The sequence below is a fragment of the Molothrus aeneus genome, chromosome 17 (genome assembly GCF_037042795.1).
Source record: "Molothrus aeneus isolate 106 chromosome 17, BPBGC_Maene_1.0, whole genome shotgun sequence".
Lineage (NCBI taxonomy): Eukaryota > Metazoa > Chordata > Aves > Passeriformes > Icteridae > Molothrus > Molothrus aeneus.
Genome location: NC_089662.1, coordinates 5,852,203 through 5,869,216, shown reverse-complemented (window position 1 = coordinate 5,869,216; position 17,014 = coordinate 5,852,203). Strand labels below are relative to the sequence as shown.

Here is a 17,014-nt window from a genome sequence, read left to right as displayed (position 1 = left end):
CCTCTGCCCTAGAGGTGCTTCTTTATCCCAGAGTTCTGTCCCCAGCCTGCCTCAGAACAGCATGGACAGCTAGGGCACATAACTTGTTTTACCCTTTTGAGTGAACAGCATAAAACCTGGTCACATTTCTAGTTATTTTTTCTCCCCTAAAACCAGGAGAAAGGAGGGAGCAGTGCAGCCTCTCCTCAGGAACCTTAGCTCTGCAGGGCACAGACCACCAGACACCTGAGCCAGCACACACCTAATACTGACACTTTTATTGTCATTTAAAGCTAGAGTGGCCCTGTACATGTAGAGTTTCACTACTGGACCCTTCGGCAGTGGCTATACAGGGCAGATGTGGTGTCACCAGGACAGACAGAGGTGCTGCTGTGCTCACTGCAGGCCCAGAGCTCTGGGAATGGACACAGCACAGGATGGCTGCAAACAGGCTCCCGCAGCTGCACACGATCTCTGGATTACAGGCCGAGCAGGTACACAGAGGCTGGATGGGGAATTTTTAGGTCTCTTCTTGTGATTATAGACAGTTTGGTCTGTGGCCTCTGGCAGCCTGGCCGCACCGATGCTTCTTAAGGGCTTCGTGGTGAAGGTTGCTGGGTGCTTGGGGCTGGTTCGGGGTGGGGTTTATTTCCAATACTTTTTTTTTTTTTTTAGTTCTCCACTTGAACACACTTCAGCAGAGAAACTGGAAAAGCTGCCTGAAAGTAGGCCATAGCAGTGCCGTTTCCATAGAAACCAGTTCACAGCGTGCTGTGAGATTCACAAGCACTGGAGGTGCTTTCCCCGCCAGGGTGGGCTACAGCCGGTTGTCCCCGTTGACCCGGGTCCTCCGCAGTACCCTGCAAAGGGGCACACAGAGGGGACACAGCTCAGCCTCACCGTGGCATGGCCAAGGACAACGCTCTGCTGGGCTCCAGTTGCCCACTGGAGTAAAGCAGGAGCTCAGCCACATCTCCCACGATTGGGGGTAATGGCACCAGCTGTGCTGTCCCACCCTTCTCCCATAGCAGTGACTGCCACAAGCACTGGCACAACTTGCAGCTCAAATTTAGGGTTTGCAAGCAGCAAACAAGGCTGCAGCTCCACTTTGGGTTAGGGGGATAATGCCACCAGCTGTGGTGTCCCACCCTTCTCCCACAGCAGAGACTCTCACAACTTGCAGCTCAAATTTAGGGTTTGCAAGCAGCAAACAAAGCAGCAGCTCCACTTTGGGCTAGGGGGAGGCTGCATTCATTGCCTCCAGCCAGACTAAATGCAGGGGGTGTGTTATGCTGCTGCTGAAGAGCTGACTGAGCACCGGCCTCACCTTCGCTCCCGGCTCTCAAAGTGGTCAGCGAGCTGCTCTGGGGCCACACGGAAATCCTCGAAGGGCTGCTGGTACCTCAGCTCAAATGAGCCCTCTCTCCCTCTGCTTGCCAGCAGCTGGCTGGAGCCATCCCCTGCTCGTTCCCGTAGGGATGAAGCATTGAAGAGGTTTATTTCGCCATTTTCCTGCTTGGATGATGGAAAAAAATGCTGTAGTCAAGGGTTTGTGATTTCAAAGCATACACCCTGTAGTAAGGGCAGTCGTGGTGCAGGGCTCTGGCTGCCCTGCAGGGTGTCCAGGGCTCATGGGGGCTTGGGGTTTGCACTGTGCAGCTGCTCTAACAGCCATCGCTGGCTCCCACCAGCACCATTTTAAATGAAGAAATAAAAGAACCATCTGTCTCAGAAGGAGCCCTGCCCTCTGTTTATGCCAACAGGGACAGCCCCAGGCCAGCCAGCTCTGTGATCCTGAGCTGCAATGTCCCTGGAGCACAGACAGGCACTGTGACAAATCCGCCTTCTCCAGCTTTTGCTGAAGGGATTTCCAGGCAAGTCAAACTCAGTGCAGGCAGGACCCTGCCTGAAACACCCTGACTGCTGCAGGAGGCAAACCCTGTGTGCTTGCTGTCCCTGCTGGGCATCCCTAAGGAGCAGCACTGGGAATTCAGCCATGCACAGGCACTCAGGCCAGGCAGCACTGAGCCTCACTGCCCCAGCTGAGCAGGAGAATGGGCAGGGCCAGGCTGGGCTCACTGGCTCTGCTCCTCAGCCCTACAGCATGGTCACCACCTTCTCGTGTGTGCAGCCAGTCTCACCTTGCAAGGGAAAATGTCTATCTTGACAAGCAGAGAAGCCAGCTCCAGGTTCTCACTGTAGTTGTTCTTGAGGGGAACAGCTCGGAAACCTACGGCAGAGACAGTCCTGGTGTCACTCACTGCACAGCAGGGGAGGTGGCAGTGCCCTGGCACAGGACTCAAGGGGGTTTTTCTCTCACAAGACCCTTTTTCTCTTCTGCCAAGAGAAGCTGTGGCTGCCCCATCCCTGGAAATGTCCAAGGTCAGGTTGAATGAGGCTTGGAGCAGCCTGGGGTAGTGGAAGGTGTCCCTGCCCATGGCAGTGGGGCTGAAACTAGATGGCCTTTAGGGTCCCTTCTAATCCAAACCAATTCCAATCCATTCAGTCTACAATTCTGTGATTCTCCAAACCCCCAAATTTCCCTCAAAGTGGCAGGTGGCCCCAAGGGCTGTTAGCAAATGGCTCTGCCTTCTGTAACTGGTTGGGGATGTGACCTGTCATGGGGATAGGCTAAGCCAGCCCAACAACACCCTCCCATGAAAATCAGCATCTCCCTGGCTAACAGTGTGAACTCGTGAGGAGCACCATGACACCCTCCCTGCTGTCCCAAGTGCCTCACCTGTCTTCAAGCCTTTCACCAGGAAGGTGGCCTGAGCCAGGAAGTTCTCATCACTGAACATGTCCTCCTCGTAGACCACGAAGCGCAGGAAGGCAAAGTCAGGGTTGCTGACCTGAAAGTGGAACTGCTTCGGGGTCCAGAGAGGGTTCAGGCCATTGTCAGCTGCTCACAAAACACAGCTGTCAGTGGGCAGCCCCACTGAGTCCTTCCACTGCCCCCATGGCTGATGCTGGGCTCAGGGGCAGCACGAGGGCAGCTCCCAGCTCAGTGCCAGGCCTTGCTGCAGAGCCCAGGGCTCACACCAGGATCAGGAGTGCTCTGATCCTGGTGTGAGCCATGGCTCATCCCCTCCCTTCCCCACCCCACTCACCCACGATCTCTGTTTTCTGCTTGGCATTGTCGTACTCAGCACCAGACACCTCCACCTCCACGAAAGGACAAACGATTCCCCTTCCATTTTTGGGAAGGTGCCGGGCCCCCAGGACCTGAGCAGAGAGCAGGAGAGGCTTGGTAAGAGACAGGAACAAAGGGGAAAAAATGTGTTTGCATACCAGGACATTTTCTTCCCAAATAAATCACCCTGGTTCTGCTAATTGGAGAGAGAAGCAGCACTGACAGCCAGCCCAGCCGGCAGCTCAGAGAGAAATAGCTCCCACCCCTGGAACCTGCTATAGTGTTCTTGATCCATAGTTTGACTTGTAAGCCACAAAAAACCCCAGATGAACTGCTCCAGGTTCCTGCCTGCTGCCAGTCCAGCCAGGCCTGGGCCACAGCATCCCTCCCTCAGCTGGCCAAGCTGGAGCTGGGCTCCCACTGAGCCCTGTTCCCTGCTGGGAGCACCAGGCTGGACCCCCTCATCTTTGCTAAAACTTCTCAGCCCTCCTGCCCTGGTGTGAGGAGGAAAAGGAGCTGCTCTCCAGCCCTGCTCTCCTCGTGCCTGCAGCACAGGCTGTGCTCCACTCAGATGCCAAGCTGCCTCCTCGCAGGAGAGAGCCATGGCAGCTCCCCCTTGCCCGTGGCCATATGTCGCTGCAGCACGCTGCTGCTGCAGGGGAAGGACCTGCTGCCAACTCTGGATCATGTGCTTTGAGTCATGCTGGGCTCGAGATGGCTTCTCCATCCATGAAAGCTGGCTTTGGTGGGGACAGCAGGCAGCTCTGCCAGACAATGAGAGGCTGAGCCTGTCTCTTAAAGGCGACAGTGACTGGCTATGGCACAATGACTCTTGACACTTGCTGGGGGCAGCTGCACCCTGAGGTGTAGGAAGAGCTCGGAAAACAGAATGGGGCAGGGATGTTGTCATCTTATTGCAGGGGTTCCACACTGTTGTCTCCTTATCACAAAGTTCCAAACCTTCCGGGTGTTTTTCATGGGCAGCTCCTCAGAGCACTGACTCTTTCTCCTTCACAAAGCAGCCACTGACTCCAGTTCCATTCTCACCCAGCCACCCTACTCTTCTATAGCACTCTTCTACTCATTGGTCTCAGTTGTGGCCTGTTAAAGTCAGGCCTGTTCCTAATCTTTGCTAATTGGCCCAGCTGCAACTCCTTAGGGGCAAGATTACTTTCTACACTATCTCTATTTTCTTATATTCTATCCCCCTACACAGGGAATTTTTAGGGAGACAGTGGGCATGGGGTCAGTGGTGCAGAGGGTACATGATAGAGAGTCCTCATGGAGAAGGGCTGTGGCTTTTTTAGGTGGGATCACTCCAAAACAGAGGTGGCCACAGAGGAAACCTGTGAGCACCTGAAGGCAGGGGATCTCCACTGCATCTCCCCAAGGTCTACACGAGCTGAGGGGAGTGGCAAAGCAGACTGTTGACCCCTAGCTTGGTTCTGAGACCACAGGGAATGCCTGCACAGGTTGCTGGACCCTGCTGCTCCAAACATGAGAGCCAGCTAGTTTGGCACAGCCCTCCAAAGCTTTGCCTGGCGAGCTCTCCCATGTCCCTGCAGAGCCTCTGCTGTGCAGCTCTGAGAGCTGACACAGGAACAATCCAGCCTCAGCTGCACCATTAGGGAAGTAAAAAAAACTCATCAAGCATCCACACCCCATCCTTTGGCACCCTCCTCTTATCATCACCAGCAGCACAACACAGAAACGGCCTGAGAAGTTTGCCCTGACCTCGAGCATCTTCCCAAGAGGGGCCACGAGAAAGGGGAAATGGAAACATCGAGCCTGGAGCAACTGAGTGACAAGGAGGGGACAAGACACAGCTCTTGTGTTGCTGGCCTGTGGATGCAGTCTGGGGACAGGGATGTCACCTCTGCGGCTCGTGGATGCCACCTGCTGGCACGGGGACCTACACAGGAGGAGTCCTGGGGGAGCATCCCGGGACGCTCCTGCTGCTCCTCTCCAGGCACCCTCAGCAGCACCCATGAGTGCCCCTCTTCAGCGAGGGGCCTTTAGGGTCCCTTCTAATCCAAACCAGTCCACGATTCTGTGATGCTCCAAAGCCCCAGATTTCCCTCCAAGTGGCAGCCCTTCACAGGGGAACAAGCCCTTCACAGGGGACAGCGAGGGCTTTCCCAGTCTGTGCTGCAGGACAGGGGCTTGGTGAGGAGCAGCTGCAGGCAGAGCCAGGAGCCCAAAAACCCATTCTCTCACCCCAAATCTGGTACCCCACTGGGGTCTGAGCCTGCATTCCCCCCACACCAGGAGGAGGTACTGACCTCAATGGAGATGGAGAGTGGTTCTGTGCCCCGCAGTGTGCTCTTGTCAAAGGGGTCAAAGATGTCGTCCCTCATGTTGGTTGGCTGCAGGACGTACCCACACTGGCCACTGGACATGAACAAGGCCTGGTTCATCTGCATGGGCTTGTCTAGAGCACAGGCAGGAGAGACAGGAGATGAAGGATACCCTGTGCACAAGCTGGATCATCACCCCCATCACTGATGTGTCCCAGGAAGCCCTTGGCAAGAGGACCTGGCTCACCCCTTGGCAATGCTGAGCAATGTGTCCCCACGTGTCAGGGCCATGAGGTGACTCTGCCAAGCATGATCTGCCCAACTACCCAGTGCTCCATGGGTCACCTCCCTCTTTTCCTTCTATTTTCAGCCTTCCATGTGCTGCCTGTAGCATTTGCCAAACCCCCTGTGAGATGCCTGAAATCACAGAAGGAATGAAAAGGCAGCAGGAAAGAAGAGGCAGGTTGTTTGCTGGTGTGTTGGTGAGCTGAGCAGGCTCACAGCAGGGTTTGGCAAAGGCCAGGGAGAGGAAGGCTGGACTGCACGGCAGGAGCAGGAATGGAAGCTGGGCAAAGGCAAGAAGAGCAGCCAGCTGGACTCAGACCATGCACCCAGCTGGTGTCCCAAGCCTGGGGCAGCACCATCCCCTTTGGCACCTGCCCTGCCTGCCCTGCTTGTCCCCAGACACCTGGGAGAACCCATCCCCTGCCTCCTCTCCATTCCACCTTATTCTCATCATGGCACAATCCCCAACCTCAGTGCAGCTCCTTGGCTCAATCCAGCCCTCTGGAGCTGGGTCTCACTGCCTGCAGAGCCCTTCCAAGACCTTCCCAGTCCCCCATTTGCCAGGAGCAGGGCTCAGCAGGTGGCTTTGAGGTGGCACAGGGCACCCCAGGCGCCAGCCCACCCTGCCTGCTGCCCTCACCAGGGGTCTGGAAGTTGAGTGCCACCAGCTGGCTGCCACAGATCCACATGGGCAGGGGGTCGTAGTTGGAGGAGTCGAGGCGCTGGCCCTTGGGGTAGATGCGGGACAGCTGCAGGCGGTTGTACTGCAGGAACTTCTTGCCCTTGATCTTGTTCACGTACTTCTCTGCCTTGGTCTCGGGAAAGGAGGACATGTCCCGGTAACAGGCCCTCTCCGTGCCGATCTCTGCCAGGGGACAGTGCTGTGTGAGCCAGGGGCACACTCCCTTTGCTGACACTCAACCAGCCCAGCTCCTTCCTGATGCCATCCTCTCACCCCTGGGGCAGCCACCAGCGAGTGTCCCACACCCCAGTGGGTGTGTGCCAGGTGCCCAACACCAATGACAGAGCACCAACACAGCTCCCACTGGCCAGGCACAATGCTCCCCAGCCCCACTCCCTCAGCAGCTGCTATGCACGCTGACAGACCCCAGGAACAGAGGGACAGGGAAGGGAACTTGTACCCTCTGGAGCTACCCAGAGCTCCAAGGTGAACTGGGGATTTGGACACCTAGCCTCTGCTGAGATCTAGCCAAAGCAGCCCCTTGGGGCACAGCACAGGGTCTGTAATGCCACCGTGACTGCCTGTGAGGGCCACCAGCTCAGCAGATGCTCACTCTCTTCATCAAAAGGCACAGGTCGGCAATAGACCACCAGTTCTGAAAGCTCCAGGGCAATCTTCTTTCTCCTCTCCATCATCTTCCCTTCAGAGAGCTGCCAAGAGAGGGTGAGAGAGGTGTCAGGCCAGGTAGGAGCAGTGGTGATGGATGACCCAGCTCACAAACTGACCCTCACTGCTTGGTGTGGCTCCTGCCCACACTGTGGGGATCACCAGCAGATCTGCCAGGTCTGCATGGGGGACATCACACAGGTAGGGCCTGGCTAGGTCCTACATCCTGCCCAGAGCAGGACTGGCACTGGTCCCAGCACACGGCATCTGTGGCCTTGCCACCCTTCACTGATGGAGACCCCCCACTTCCTGAGGCTGTAGCACCCACCCAGTTGTCCAATTGTCCCAAATATCCATGCTGAACCTCTCAGGCCACCACCCCTTGCCACATTGTCCACTGCAACTGCTCTGCCAGCCCACCCCTCACCAGCTCCTCAGTCCTGGAAAACCCAGCAGCTGGAGAGCCAGCAGATGCCTCCTGCCCTGCCAGGGGCTCCCCAGCCTCACCCTGGCATCAGCTGTCTGAGCTGCCTCCCGGATCTTCTTCACCCAGTCGAGCAGGTCCTCGTGCGTGTCGGCCGCCACGTCCAGGGACAGCCGTGACAGCGAGGACATGCTGATGGAGAACACGAACAGCCGGTTGTTCTTGCCCTCGGGGCGGATGGCTGTGAGGGACAGGGGACAGCATCACTGCAGGTGCTGAGCCAAGCCCTCCACAGGCAGCAAGGGAGAAGACAGGCACAGGGACTCGTGGCCACCCCAGCACGCGACAGCTACAGGAAACTCCCATTTCTGGAGGCAACAGATGGAGCCCAGGCAGCAATAAGTGAGGGCTGAGAAGCCTCAAGAAGCCTTTGCAATGCTCCCTCCCTGGCACTCACCGATCTGGCAGGAGGGCACGTCCAGGACACCTCCAAGCAGGTCTCCCAGGGGGCTGTTCTCATCCAGCTGCTGCTGGGAAGGAAGCACAGCAGGATGGTGCTGGGCACAGAGGGCAGAGCAGCCCCGCTCAGAGGGGGCACAAACCCTCCTTGCTGCACTCATGGCCATACTCACCTCCCGCTCCGGCTCCAGGCTGGTGGGACTTGTAATTTCCTCCACGTAGTTGGAAGGGAACCACAGCTGCTTTTTGCCACCATAATCTCCTCTCCACCTGGAAGGGAGGGAAAGGGAAATGTCAGCACTGGACATGAGACCCCAGAGTATTCTGAGTGAGGGTGAGGGGAACAGGCAGCTCTTCCATCATCTGCTTTTAGGGTTTGTGAGGCTTTGGAACTCTGCTGCTCATGGGTAATCCCCAGACAGACCCACTCCTAGAGTGGACACACCTTTGTGTGGATGGTGACAGCCAGGTTTGACCATATATCCCCATGGGAAAGGGAGGCTCAGGACCAACTCACCAGCCTCCTTCCTGTTTCTCCACATTCTGGATGATGGCATTTTTGGTGAAGGTGAGCTCGTCCTCCCTCTGTGCCTTGTAGTCAAACAGGGCTTTGACTGCACACTGCAATGAGGAGGGGTCCCATGAGGCTGGCAGGGAATGGACACGTGGACAAGGAGCCCACAGCATGAGAGATCACCTCCCACCACAGGTGTGTTTGTTGGGGGGCTGTCAGGCACATCATGTGCAGGCAGGCAGCATCCAGCCCTGCTGCCAGACCTAGTGACACCCTGCAGAGCAAATCAAGGCCCCCATTTATGCCAAAGCAGAGCTTTCAAGTCTGGTATGGCCCCACACAGGCACTCTCCTCTGTCCCAAGAGCCACTGAGGGGCTTGGTTTGGAGAGCTCAGAACAAGAGGCAGCCCAGCCTGGGAACTGGAGGTTCAACCTCCACTGTCTTTCTCTTCATGGTTTAGAAATAGGTGTGCAAACTAATACGGCTCTTAGAAAATGAAAAGATCCTTGCTAAACCCTCCAGCCCTGCAGTTTGTTTTGTGCCAAACAGTGAGAGTGTACCTTGAAGGTGGGCATGGGGTTGGCTTCCACATAGAACCCAGGATGGCGTCCCTCATACAGGGCTCCATAGTCTGGCTCCTGTGGAAGCAAAGGGACAGTGGTTACAGCAGTGACTGCAGGGGAAAAGGCTCCCTACCTTGGGGTAGGTGGGACAGTGCCCCAGGAAGGCACAAGACCAAAGATGATGCTGCAGACAGCCCAGGCTCAGAGGGGCAGCACCAAACTCCACTCAAGTGTCAGGAAGCCCCACGAGGTGTGGGCTGCAAAGCACAGAGAGGGCTCACCCACCACCACCTCAAAAAGGACCTGTCCATGATTCTCTGGCTCCTGCACTCACCGCTGTGCCGATCTTCTCCAGGGTCTCCTCATTGATGGGGTAGCGCAGCTTCATCTTGCGGTACAGCGGGTGCTTCTCGTAGTAGCTGATCAGGTCCACCAGGCTCTCGAACTCGGAGTTGCCCAGCAGCACAGTCTGCCCCTCCTGCTGCACCCGGCAGTGCTTGATCTTCCCTTCTGCCCTGCAGGGAGGAAACACAGGGAGAGGCCTCTTGGCACCTGGCAAGAGAAGGTCTCTGCCAAAATAGAGACACCAAGGAAAAGGTGTCCCTGGTAAGGTGGCCGAGCACAGTCATCTCCCATTGGAAGATGGGAGGAAGAGCAGGATCTCAAGGACTTATTCAAGGACCATCCCAGAGCAACAGGAGTTCTGGGAGGGCTCAAGGCTGGCTGATGGCAGCTGTCCTGCTGTCTCACACACTGCAGCATCCCAGCATCCCACCTCCAGCACCCACCACCCTTGTAGCAGGGACACACCTGAAGGAGATGGCGTAGGAGCTGGGCTCGCTCCTCTTGCGCACCAGGAAGGCTCCATCACGGGGCACCCTCATCAGCATGTGCTCAGCTTGGGCTCGTGTGAGGTTGGCATGGTACCACCTGGCAGGAGAGACATTGCTGTGCACAGGTCACACACACACAGCCCATCCCACACCCCAGCCCCTAAAAGGCTCCTTGAATCCTCCAGAGGAAGACAGGGACTGCAGTGGGGCAGGAAGGATCAGAGCCTTTGGTGAGGCATGGCACAGGCCAGGGCATCCCAACCGAACCCAGCAGCTCTGTGCCCTGCACTGAGCCTCCACGACAGCTCCATGAACAACAAAGCTGGGCAGCATGGCTGCTGTGACAGAGCTCCATGGGGAGAAAGTGGGGACCAGAAAACTCCAGCAAGGGAGGAATGGCTGAGGAGAGATCTGGGAGAGCTTCCTACAGCGTCCAACTGCCCAATGGACACACAGGTGCACTCACTCTTTGCTCTCGTGGGCATTGGTCTGCGGCACTGGCTCTGTCAGCCTCATCTCAAACTCGTTGCACCTCAGTGGCACCTCCTGGTAGTGGGTGATGAGGTCGTAGAGGCTGTCAAACACCAGGTTGTCCGTCAGGAAGAACTTGGGGCTGCCGGCGTCCTGCCGCGAGTGGATCCGGCAGTGCTGCACCTTCCCGTTGCGCCTGTGGGACAGGGAGGGAGGGACAGGGTAAGCCAGCCTTGATTTTGCGCCTCAGCTCCAGCCTGACATGGCATTCCTGCCACACTGGAGAGTGACTGCATAAGAGACTTGACCCTCCTGCACTGGGACAGGGAGCAGACATGATGCTGGGCACAGGAACAGGGGAGAGACCGCTCACAGGCCAGCCAGCAAGGGGACCCCACCACTGAAGAACATGCCAAGAGAAAACAACCCCAGAGCGACACAGAGCAGTGGGGCCCTCACCAGAAGGAGAGGGTGTAGTCCCCCACAAAGGTCTCGCTCTCCCTGACCAGGAAGGAGCCGTCAGGGGCCCCTGTCTCGATGCAGTATTCCGTCAGCAGCCGCTCCGCGATGTGCCGCCCGTCACGGCCCGCTCCCAGCTTCCCGTGGAACCACTTCTCCGTGGAGTGCAGCTCCGTGCTGTTGCTCACCTGGCAGGGGCAAAAAAAGCCATCACCTTGGGCCACTGAGGGCAGGCTCATGGTGCTGGATTCTGCTCTGCTCAGGGGTCTTCCAGCTAGGAGCAGGGAGTTCCTGAAGCAGCTCCCATCCTCCCCACCACAGGATCTCCCCCTCAAGTCAGCTGGCAATGGCAATGCTCAGCCCCTTGGGCAGTCAAGTCCTTTCCTTAGGGGACAACTCACAGTCTCACAGGAGAGCCCTCACCTCCTTCTGCTCTTCCTCATCCTCGTTTCCTTGGTCACTGGTTGTCTCCCCAGAGTAATAGATCTTGCTGCTGGTCAGCACAAAGTAATGCGGGTTCCACTCCTGCAAGGAGATGAACTCTGGCAAAGAGAGCCCTGGGGAAGCACCAGACTGCCCACCCACCCGTGGGATCATCTCCTGACCAGTACAGGGAGGGATGATCAGGTTTGTGAAGGACAGCCACCAACACTGATTCCAGTGAGTCACAGGAGCTTCCAAGATATCCCCCAGATCCCCCAGAGGCATGGATTTATCAGCAGCAAAAAACCCAGCATGTGACAAATCACACTGCAAACACTCCAACACTTAATAAAAGGAGAAGACCAAATGAAGAGCAAATCAATGCAAAGAACCCCAGTCTGTATGGACTCAGCACAGGGGCAATCTGAGGTGAAGATATCAGAGATGTTTATGTGGATTTACCATTGCATTTTACTGTTTTTTTTTAAAAAAAAACTGTTCCATTTGCATTGTGGCTTTGCCAGACAGACCCTCAGCAGAGTAAAGCTGCTGAAGGTGGGCTGTGAGTAAATGCACACAGTGATGAACACTCAGTGTTTACAAAGATAAACCCTTGCTTAGTGTGTCAGGTGTGCAGGCACTTGGCAGGAGCAGGGCTGGAAGCGCAGCCATCTCCAGAAATTCCTGCAGCACAAATCACAGGCTGCAGTGCCTTGGCCCAGAGCTCCCTCTAGCTCAGCCTTCTGCCTCTAGCAAGGGCCCACAGGAGATTCCTAGGGAAGAGCTCAGAGAGAGCCAGCATAAAACACCCCCAGCCTTCAGGGACACCTGAGAAACCAGACAGACCGAGAGCCTCTTCAATCATTTGCACCACAGCCCTTCCTTCCAGCACACACAGCACCTGACAGAGCCCTCAGAGCAGGGCCTGGGCCACCATGGCACAGACATACGTGATTGATGGGGTCTTCCAGGTAGAGGATCCCATTCTTGATGGAGTTGCTGATGTCATTCTCTGAGTACATCACAGATGTGGGCAGCTCCTCGTAAGCGCTGCCCTCCGCCAGCTTCTTGTGCTGAGAGGAGAGAGGGGGTCAGGCACCCAAAAAGCAGCAGATTTCCTGGTGAACAGCCCTAAAAGCTTAGGTCTGCTGCAGTGGGGTCCTCCAGATTAGAATAAACGAGACCCATATGTCACAGGGATCATCAAACAGCACTGAAGTCCCACCCCTTCTTCCCAAAGGTGGTTGAAGCAGAAATACCAACATCCCCCATGCCCTCAAAGAAAGGCAGCAGCCAGCTGCTAAGCTCATTTCCCAGCAGATTCTCTGAAAGAGAGAATCCTCTGAGAGAGCTTTTTTGTATCCAGCTGTTCTTAGCATCAGGTCTCCACTTCCACCCCTACACTGCCAACCCCCCCTTTGCAAAGGCAGCTGCCTTCAGTCCCAAACCCTCAGCCCACTCCCTCACTTTAGGAGCTTTGCTGGGCAAGGGAATTCACCTTGATGAGAATCTTCCTCTTGAGCTGGTTTGGAGATGGAAGGCCATCAGCAGAAATATCGACTGGTTTGGTCAAGAGCATGTCTCCAAAAACCTTCTTGAAATTCTGAGCCATGTTCCTCTGCTGAGCAATGCTGCAGTGGTCCTCAATGGACAGAATGACAGGGAAACTGGGAGAAGGAGCAGAGCCATCAAAATCAGCATGGGGATCTGGATGGAACCAAGGACTTCTGAGCTCTGTCTCAAAGCCTGGCCTCTGTGGCCTCCAGGAGCAGCTCACATCAACAGCCACCTGTGCTGCCTGTAGCCGCCCTTCAGGAGGGCACAGGGTGGGGAAGGACTGCCAAACTACTGGGTTTACCCAAAGCCCTCTCTCCCATAACATTTTTATGGGAAAAATCTCCCTTGGGCTGGCAGACATGACACCCTTTCTTCCCACCACATCCAGGCCTTGTGCTGCAGCTCTGGATAAAGTGAGCTGCAGTTTGCTACAGCCTGGGCTCCACCCTCTCTCTCTGCCCTGCTAGCTGAAGTGCTGCTGTACTCACTCAGAGGTGACGAAGGCGTGCTCCTTGATGGTGACCAAGACATCAGAGAACTTGATCTTGGTGGTTAAGGTGTGTCCATGGTAGATGACTGGCATGCCATCAGGACCATCCCAGCAATCCACTGAAAGAGACCCACAGGGGAAACTTAGCCCAAAGGCTGGAACAGAGGCAAGACATGGACATGAGATGGGCTGAGCCAGGTGCTGCTGGCACATGCACTGGAAGGCAATAAAGGAGTGAGGTGGTCACTGAAAGCCCTGATCTTTCTATAGGACCAAAACCTTGGGCACAAATCACTCAGTCCCACAAAGCAAATTACCTCAGCTCTTTCTGCACATCATGGTGTTAATTGTTGGGGAAGATGAAACAGGAAAGCCTTATCAATATGATTGTCTTGAGAAAAATTGGCAAAAGATTTTGAGAATATAGAAACTATAAGCAAGATTGAAATGAAAGCAAGCTTTGAGATACCTCAGTTACTGAACAACTGGAAAACAATGCTGTGGCTGGCTGAAGGTGATCCCCTTTTGATGGAACAACACCCTCTGCTTGCAGACAGCTCCAAGGGTCAGAGCAGACCCTACTAGCTTGGCAGAAGGGGCCCAAAGAGGAGTTTTTAGGGTTTAAAATGTAACACAGTATGGTAATGTAATGATTCTTATAGGCTGTATGTAAATGCTATAGGATTTGTATATTGTACTAGATTGGTTAGTGAGAATTAGAATATTCAACACAGAAGAAGATTTATTGTATTGTAACAGGAACCTTACTCTTACGCTTTTTCTCTCTTACCTTTTTTACTCCCTTATCCTCTCATCCTCTCTACCCCTCTCTTCTCTCAGCCCTGCTCTGAACTGTGGCTGGCAGCTCCCAGCAGGGCCCTTTGCAATGAACCCCAAGTTCCAGACCTGGCTGCAGAGATCTCTTGTCTCTGTCCGTCCCCACCATCCCCATTGCTCCTACAGTTAATGTTGCCACTGGCCAGGCCAGCCTTCAGCTCTGCCCTCCTTGCAAAGCCTCCCTGAGCAGCAGAAGCTGCAGTGCTGAGGCAGGAGGGCCGTTGCTGGTACTCACGTTCGATGCAGCGGCAGCCCATGCGCAGGCAGCGCGCGTACGCCTCCAGCGAGGACTCGCTCGAGAACTGATCCCCCGTCAGGTACCTTCCAGGTGAGACAACACATCAGCACACTGACAAGCCCACTGAGGGCACAGGTGTCTGCTGGGACACTGTGGCCCTGCCTCTGGCACATGGAGTGGCAGGAGTGGTGCTTCTCCACACCTGACACTTTACCCAGGTGAGGGGTTCAGCTCTGCCCCTGCTGCCAGAACTCCTGTGAGCTCCAGCCCCAGCTCCTGAGACAAAGCTCAGACAGCAATATTAGCCCTGGTGCCACAAAGAGCCCCCTGCAGACTCAGAGCAGGGTTAGATGAGCTCTTGCAGGCAGACAGGATGTCACTGCCTGCCCTCAGGCTTAGGCTCTCAGTCCTTTAAATTTGGGTTAGCATGAACACAGAGCACAGACAGAGCCTGTCTGCACAGAAAGAAGTTCCTGCAAAATTATTCTAGCAGCAGAGAGTGGAAAATGGCCAATTTCAGCCTGACAGGGTTTATCACATCTGTCCTGAGGGGCTCTGGAGAATGACATTGCTAATGGTGAGAAATTACCAGAGCAACAGCTCAGGATGTGAAGGCACCTGAAGGCCTTTGCAGATCTGTGCTGCTGACAGTGCCTGAGCAGAACATTTATGGCAAAATAACAGAGGGGAGGAGTGGGGAACCAAGAGGAAAGTCTCTGATGTACTGGCCTTGGTTTGGAAAAGCCTACTTGACACATCACTGGAATCAGGCAAAATACTCCCACCCTAACTTGAGAAAAGGATGCTGAGATCAGCTGGGTGGAGAGAGCCCTCCCCTTGCCCTTACGTGTTGTGTGAGGAGGAGATCCAGTAATGGGAGAGAGGGTTGTTCATGTTCTCCAGACACACCATGTCCAGCTGTGAGTTCCAGATGCTGTTCTCTTTGGAAAACAGGAAGGTGAGAAACTGCTCAGGAAGAAACAGAAACGTGTTAATGATGCAGAGGAGCCAGCTGCTGTGGTTTAGCTTCACACACATCTCCCACTCTGTGCCAGCAGACATCCAGCACAGACTGACCAGGGCTGCCCCCAGCACAGCAGCTCCCTGAGCCAGGGTGCCTGAGTGACCACAGCTTGGGCACTGCCACCTACCCCCTGAGCTCTGCCAGATCCTGTGTGCCAGACCCTGTGACCCAGACAGAGACAAATTAATGGCTCTGCATTTTATTTTGCAGCTCACATGGCAGGCAATAGCTCACTAAGGCCATATGGGTCAAGGGACCTTGGCTTAGTCCAGAGTGCCAGTGACATGGTCATCTCTAGTTGTTTTTATTTTTTATTCCGCTCTTTTTGCTTTGAAGAGATCCTTACATACCCCAAGGCAGCTCCTCTCCTCCTCCAGATGAACTGCCTGGTGAGTGCTGCCAGCTCACACACCCAGCACTAAAGGACAGCCCAGAAGCCATTCCCTTTGCCAACCACGTCCATCTCCCAGGAGCTGTGACCCTCCCAGCACCCCCACCCTGCAGCAAAGGCACAGACAGCAGAGCTGCCACACCTCAGCACACATCACACCAGGGGTGCCATCCCCTGCCTCACCCCACCCCACCCACGCCACCTTCAAGGTGTCTTACTTCATCCAGGGAGAAATAAGGCTCATCAATCTCCCTCAAGGGGTCTCTCAGGAAGTTGAACATGAATTCCTGTACCTGAAGGGGATCTGCAGCCCAGAGCTCCTGCAAAGCCCAGGGGAGACATAAAAGAAGCCATTTCAGAATGTATTACTGCAAACCACATGCAGCTCAGCCAGTTGGAAGCTTTAACCATTAAGGAGGTGGTTTTTGATGCAAGACCATCTCTGCCAGGAACTCAACTGTCAGCACAAGTGCTGGAGAGCACACAAGGGGGAAATCTGCCCTGCTTCTGAGTGGGCTTCATTTTCTCAATGCCGTGCATTTTTCTCTCCAATAGCTCCTTTGAACAACATCTGCCATCCCTCCTCTTTCAGCAGCAGAAGCCAACCCAGCTTCCTCTGGCTCTCTCTCCCTGGGTTTCCTGCATTAGCCACCAAAACACTGCATCTCCCCACTGGTTAACTCCCTGCTGGCTGCAGAGCACAGGCAGGGAGGTGGCAGTGGGGGACAGGGCAGAGCAGGAGCTCTGAGCCATGGCAGGGTTCTGCCAGCCAGCCCTGCCCTCCTGGAGGAGAGGGCAATGAGACAGGAACCTGGCAAGAGCCAAGGGGTCTGTGCTGCCCACAAATGCACAGCTGGTGCCTCTGTGTGTGTCTGCACATGCATGCTGTGCTTGCTGAGTGACCCAAGATTGCTTTTAAATTGAAGAATCAGCAGATGAATCCATCAGCTGCTCCTCAGGAACTGCTGACACCTCCTGAGCAACAGGATGGACGTGACCTTGGCTGCAGCAAACCTTTGGTGACCAGCTGAGGGCACAGGGACTGGGTCAACCCCCACTGATCAGCTCCTGCCTCCTGGGACCCCCACTCCTCCCACATCTCCTGGTTCCTTTCCTGGCCAGGGTGCCCAGCTGAGCTCAGGTTTGCCCTCCCCAGCACTTCCCCTACAACACCTCCTGCCCCAGAAGGATGAGCTGTGCCAGGCAGAGCAGCCCAGAGCCCAATCATCCCAGCCCCAGAGCAAGGAGCACTGCACCCCTAATGTCACCAGTGCCCACCCTATTGTCC

At 55.4% G+C, this 17,014-nt stretch overlaps 1 protein-coding gene across 2 annotated transcripts in view; it reads right to left on the bottom strand.

The window, feature by feature from the left end:
* Positions 1-238: 238 nt before the first annotated feature.
* Positions 239-17,014, bottom strand: part of PLCG1 (phospholipase C gamma 1) — a 45,560-nt gene continuing 28,784 nt past the window's right edge. Inside the window, exons 9-32 of one of the 2 annotated variants that reach the window (XM_066561744.1) lie at positions 15,945-16,046; positions 15,159-15,277; positions 14,309-14,394; positions 13,235-13,355; positions 12,688-12,856; positions 12,140-12,262; positions 11,190-11,291; positions 10,767-10,954; positions 10,303-10,503; positions 9,814-9,933; positions 9,338-9,518; positions 9,001-9,078; positions 8,443-8,546; positions 8,099-8,195; positions 7,924-7,996; positions 7,550-7,707; positions 6,990-7,086; positions 6,335-6,559; positions 5,395-5,543; positions 3,090-3,204; positions 2,720-2,881; positions 2,121-2,209; positions 1,307-1,494; positions 239-839 (exon numbers count right to left, since the gene is read on the bottom strand). In XM_066561744.1, coding sequence (XP_066417841.1) covers positions 797-839; positions 1,307-1,494; positions 2,121-2,209; positions 2,720-2,881; positions 3,090-3,204; positions 5,395-5,543; positions 6,335-6,559; positions 6,990-7,086; positions 7,550-7,707; positions 7,924-7,996; positions 8,099-8,195; positions 8,443-8,546; positions 9,001-9,078; positions 9,338-9,518; positions 9,814-9,933; positions 10,303-10,503; positions 10,767-10,954; positions 11,190-11,291; positions 12,140-12,262; positions 12,688-12,856; positions 13,235-13,355; positions 14,309-14,394; positions 15,159-15,277; positions 15,945-16,046 — 3,090 coding nt within the window. In that variant the 3' untranslated portion in view covers positions 239-796. The remainder of the gene's footprint in view (positions 840-1,306; positions 1,495-2,120; positions 2,210-2,719; positions 2,882-3,089; positions 3,205-5,394; positions 5,544-6,334; positions 6,560-6,989; positions 7,087-7,549; positions 7,708-7,923; positions 7,997-8,098; positions 8,196-8,442; positions 8,547-9,000; positions 9,079-9,337; positions 9,519-9,813; positions 9,934-10,302; positions 10,504-10,766; positions 10,955-11,189; positions 11,292-12,139; positions 12,263-12,687; positions 12,857-13,234; positions 13,356-14,308; positions 14,395-15,158; positions 15,278-15,944; positions 16,047-17,014) is intronic. The other variant, XM_066561745.1, reaches the window with a different exon arrangement.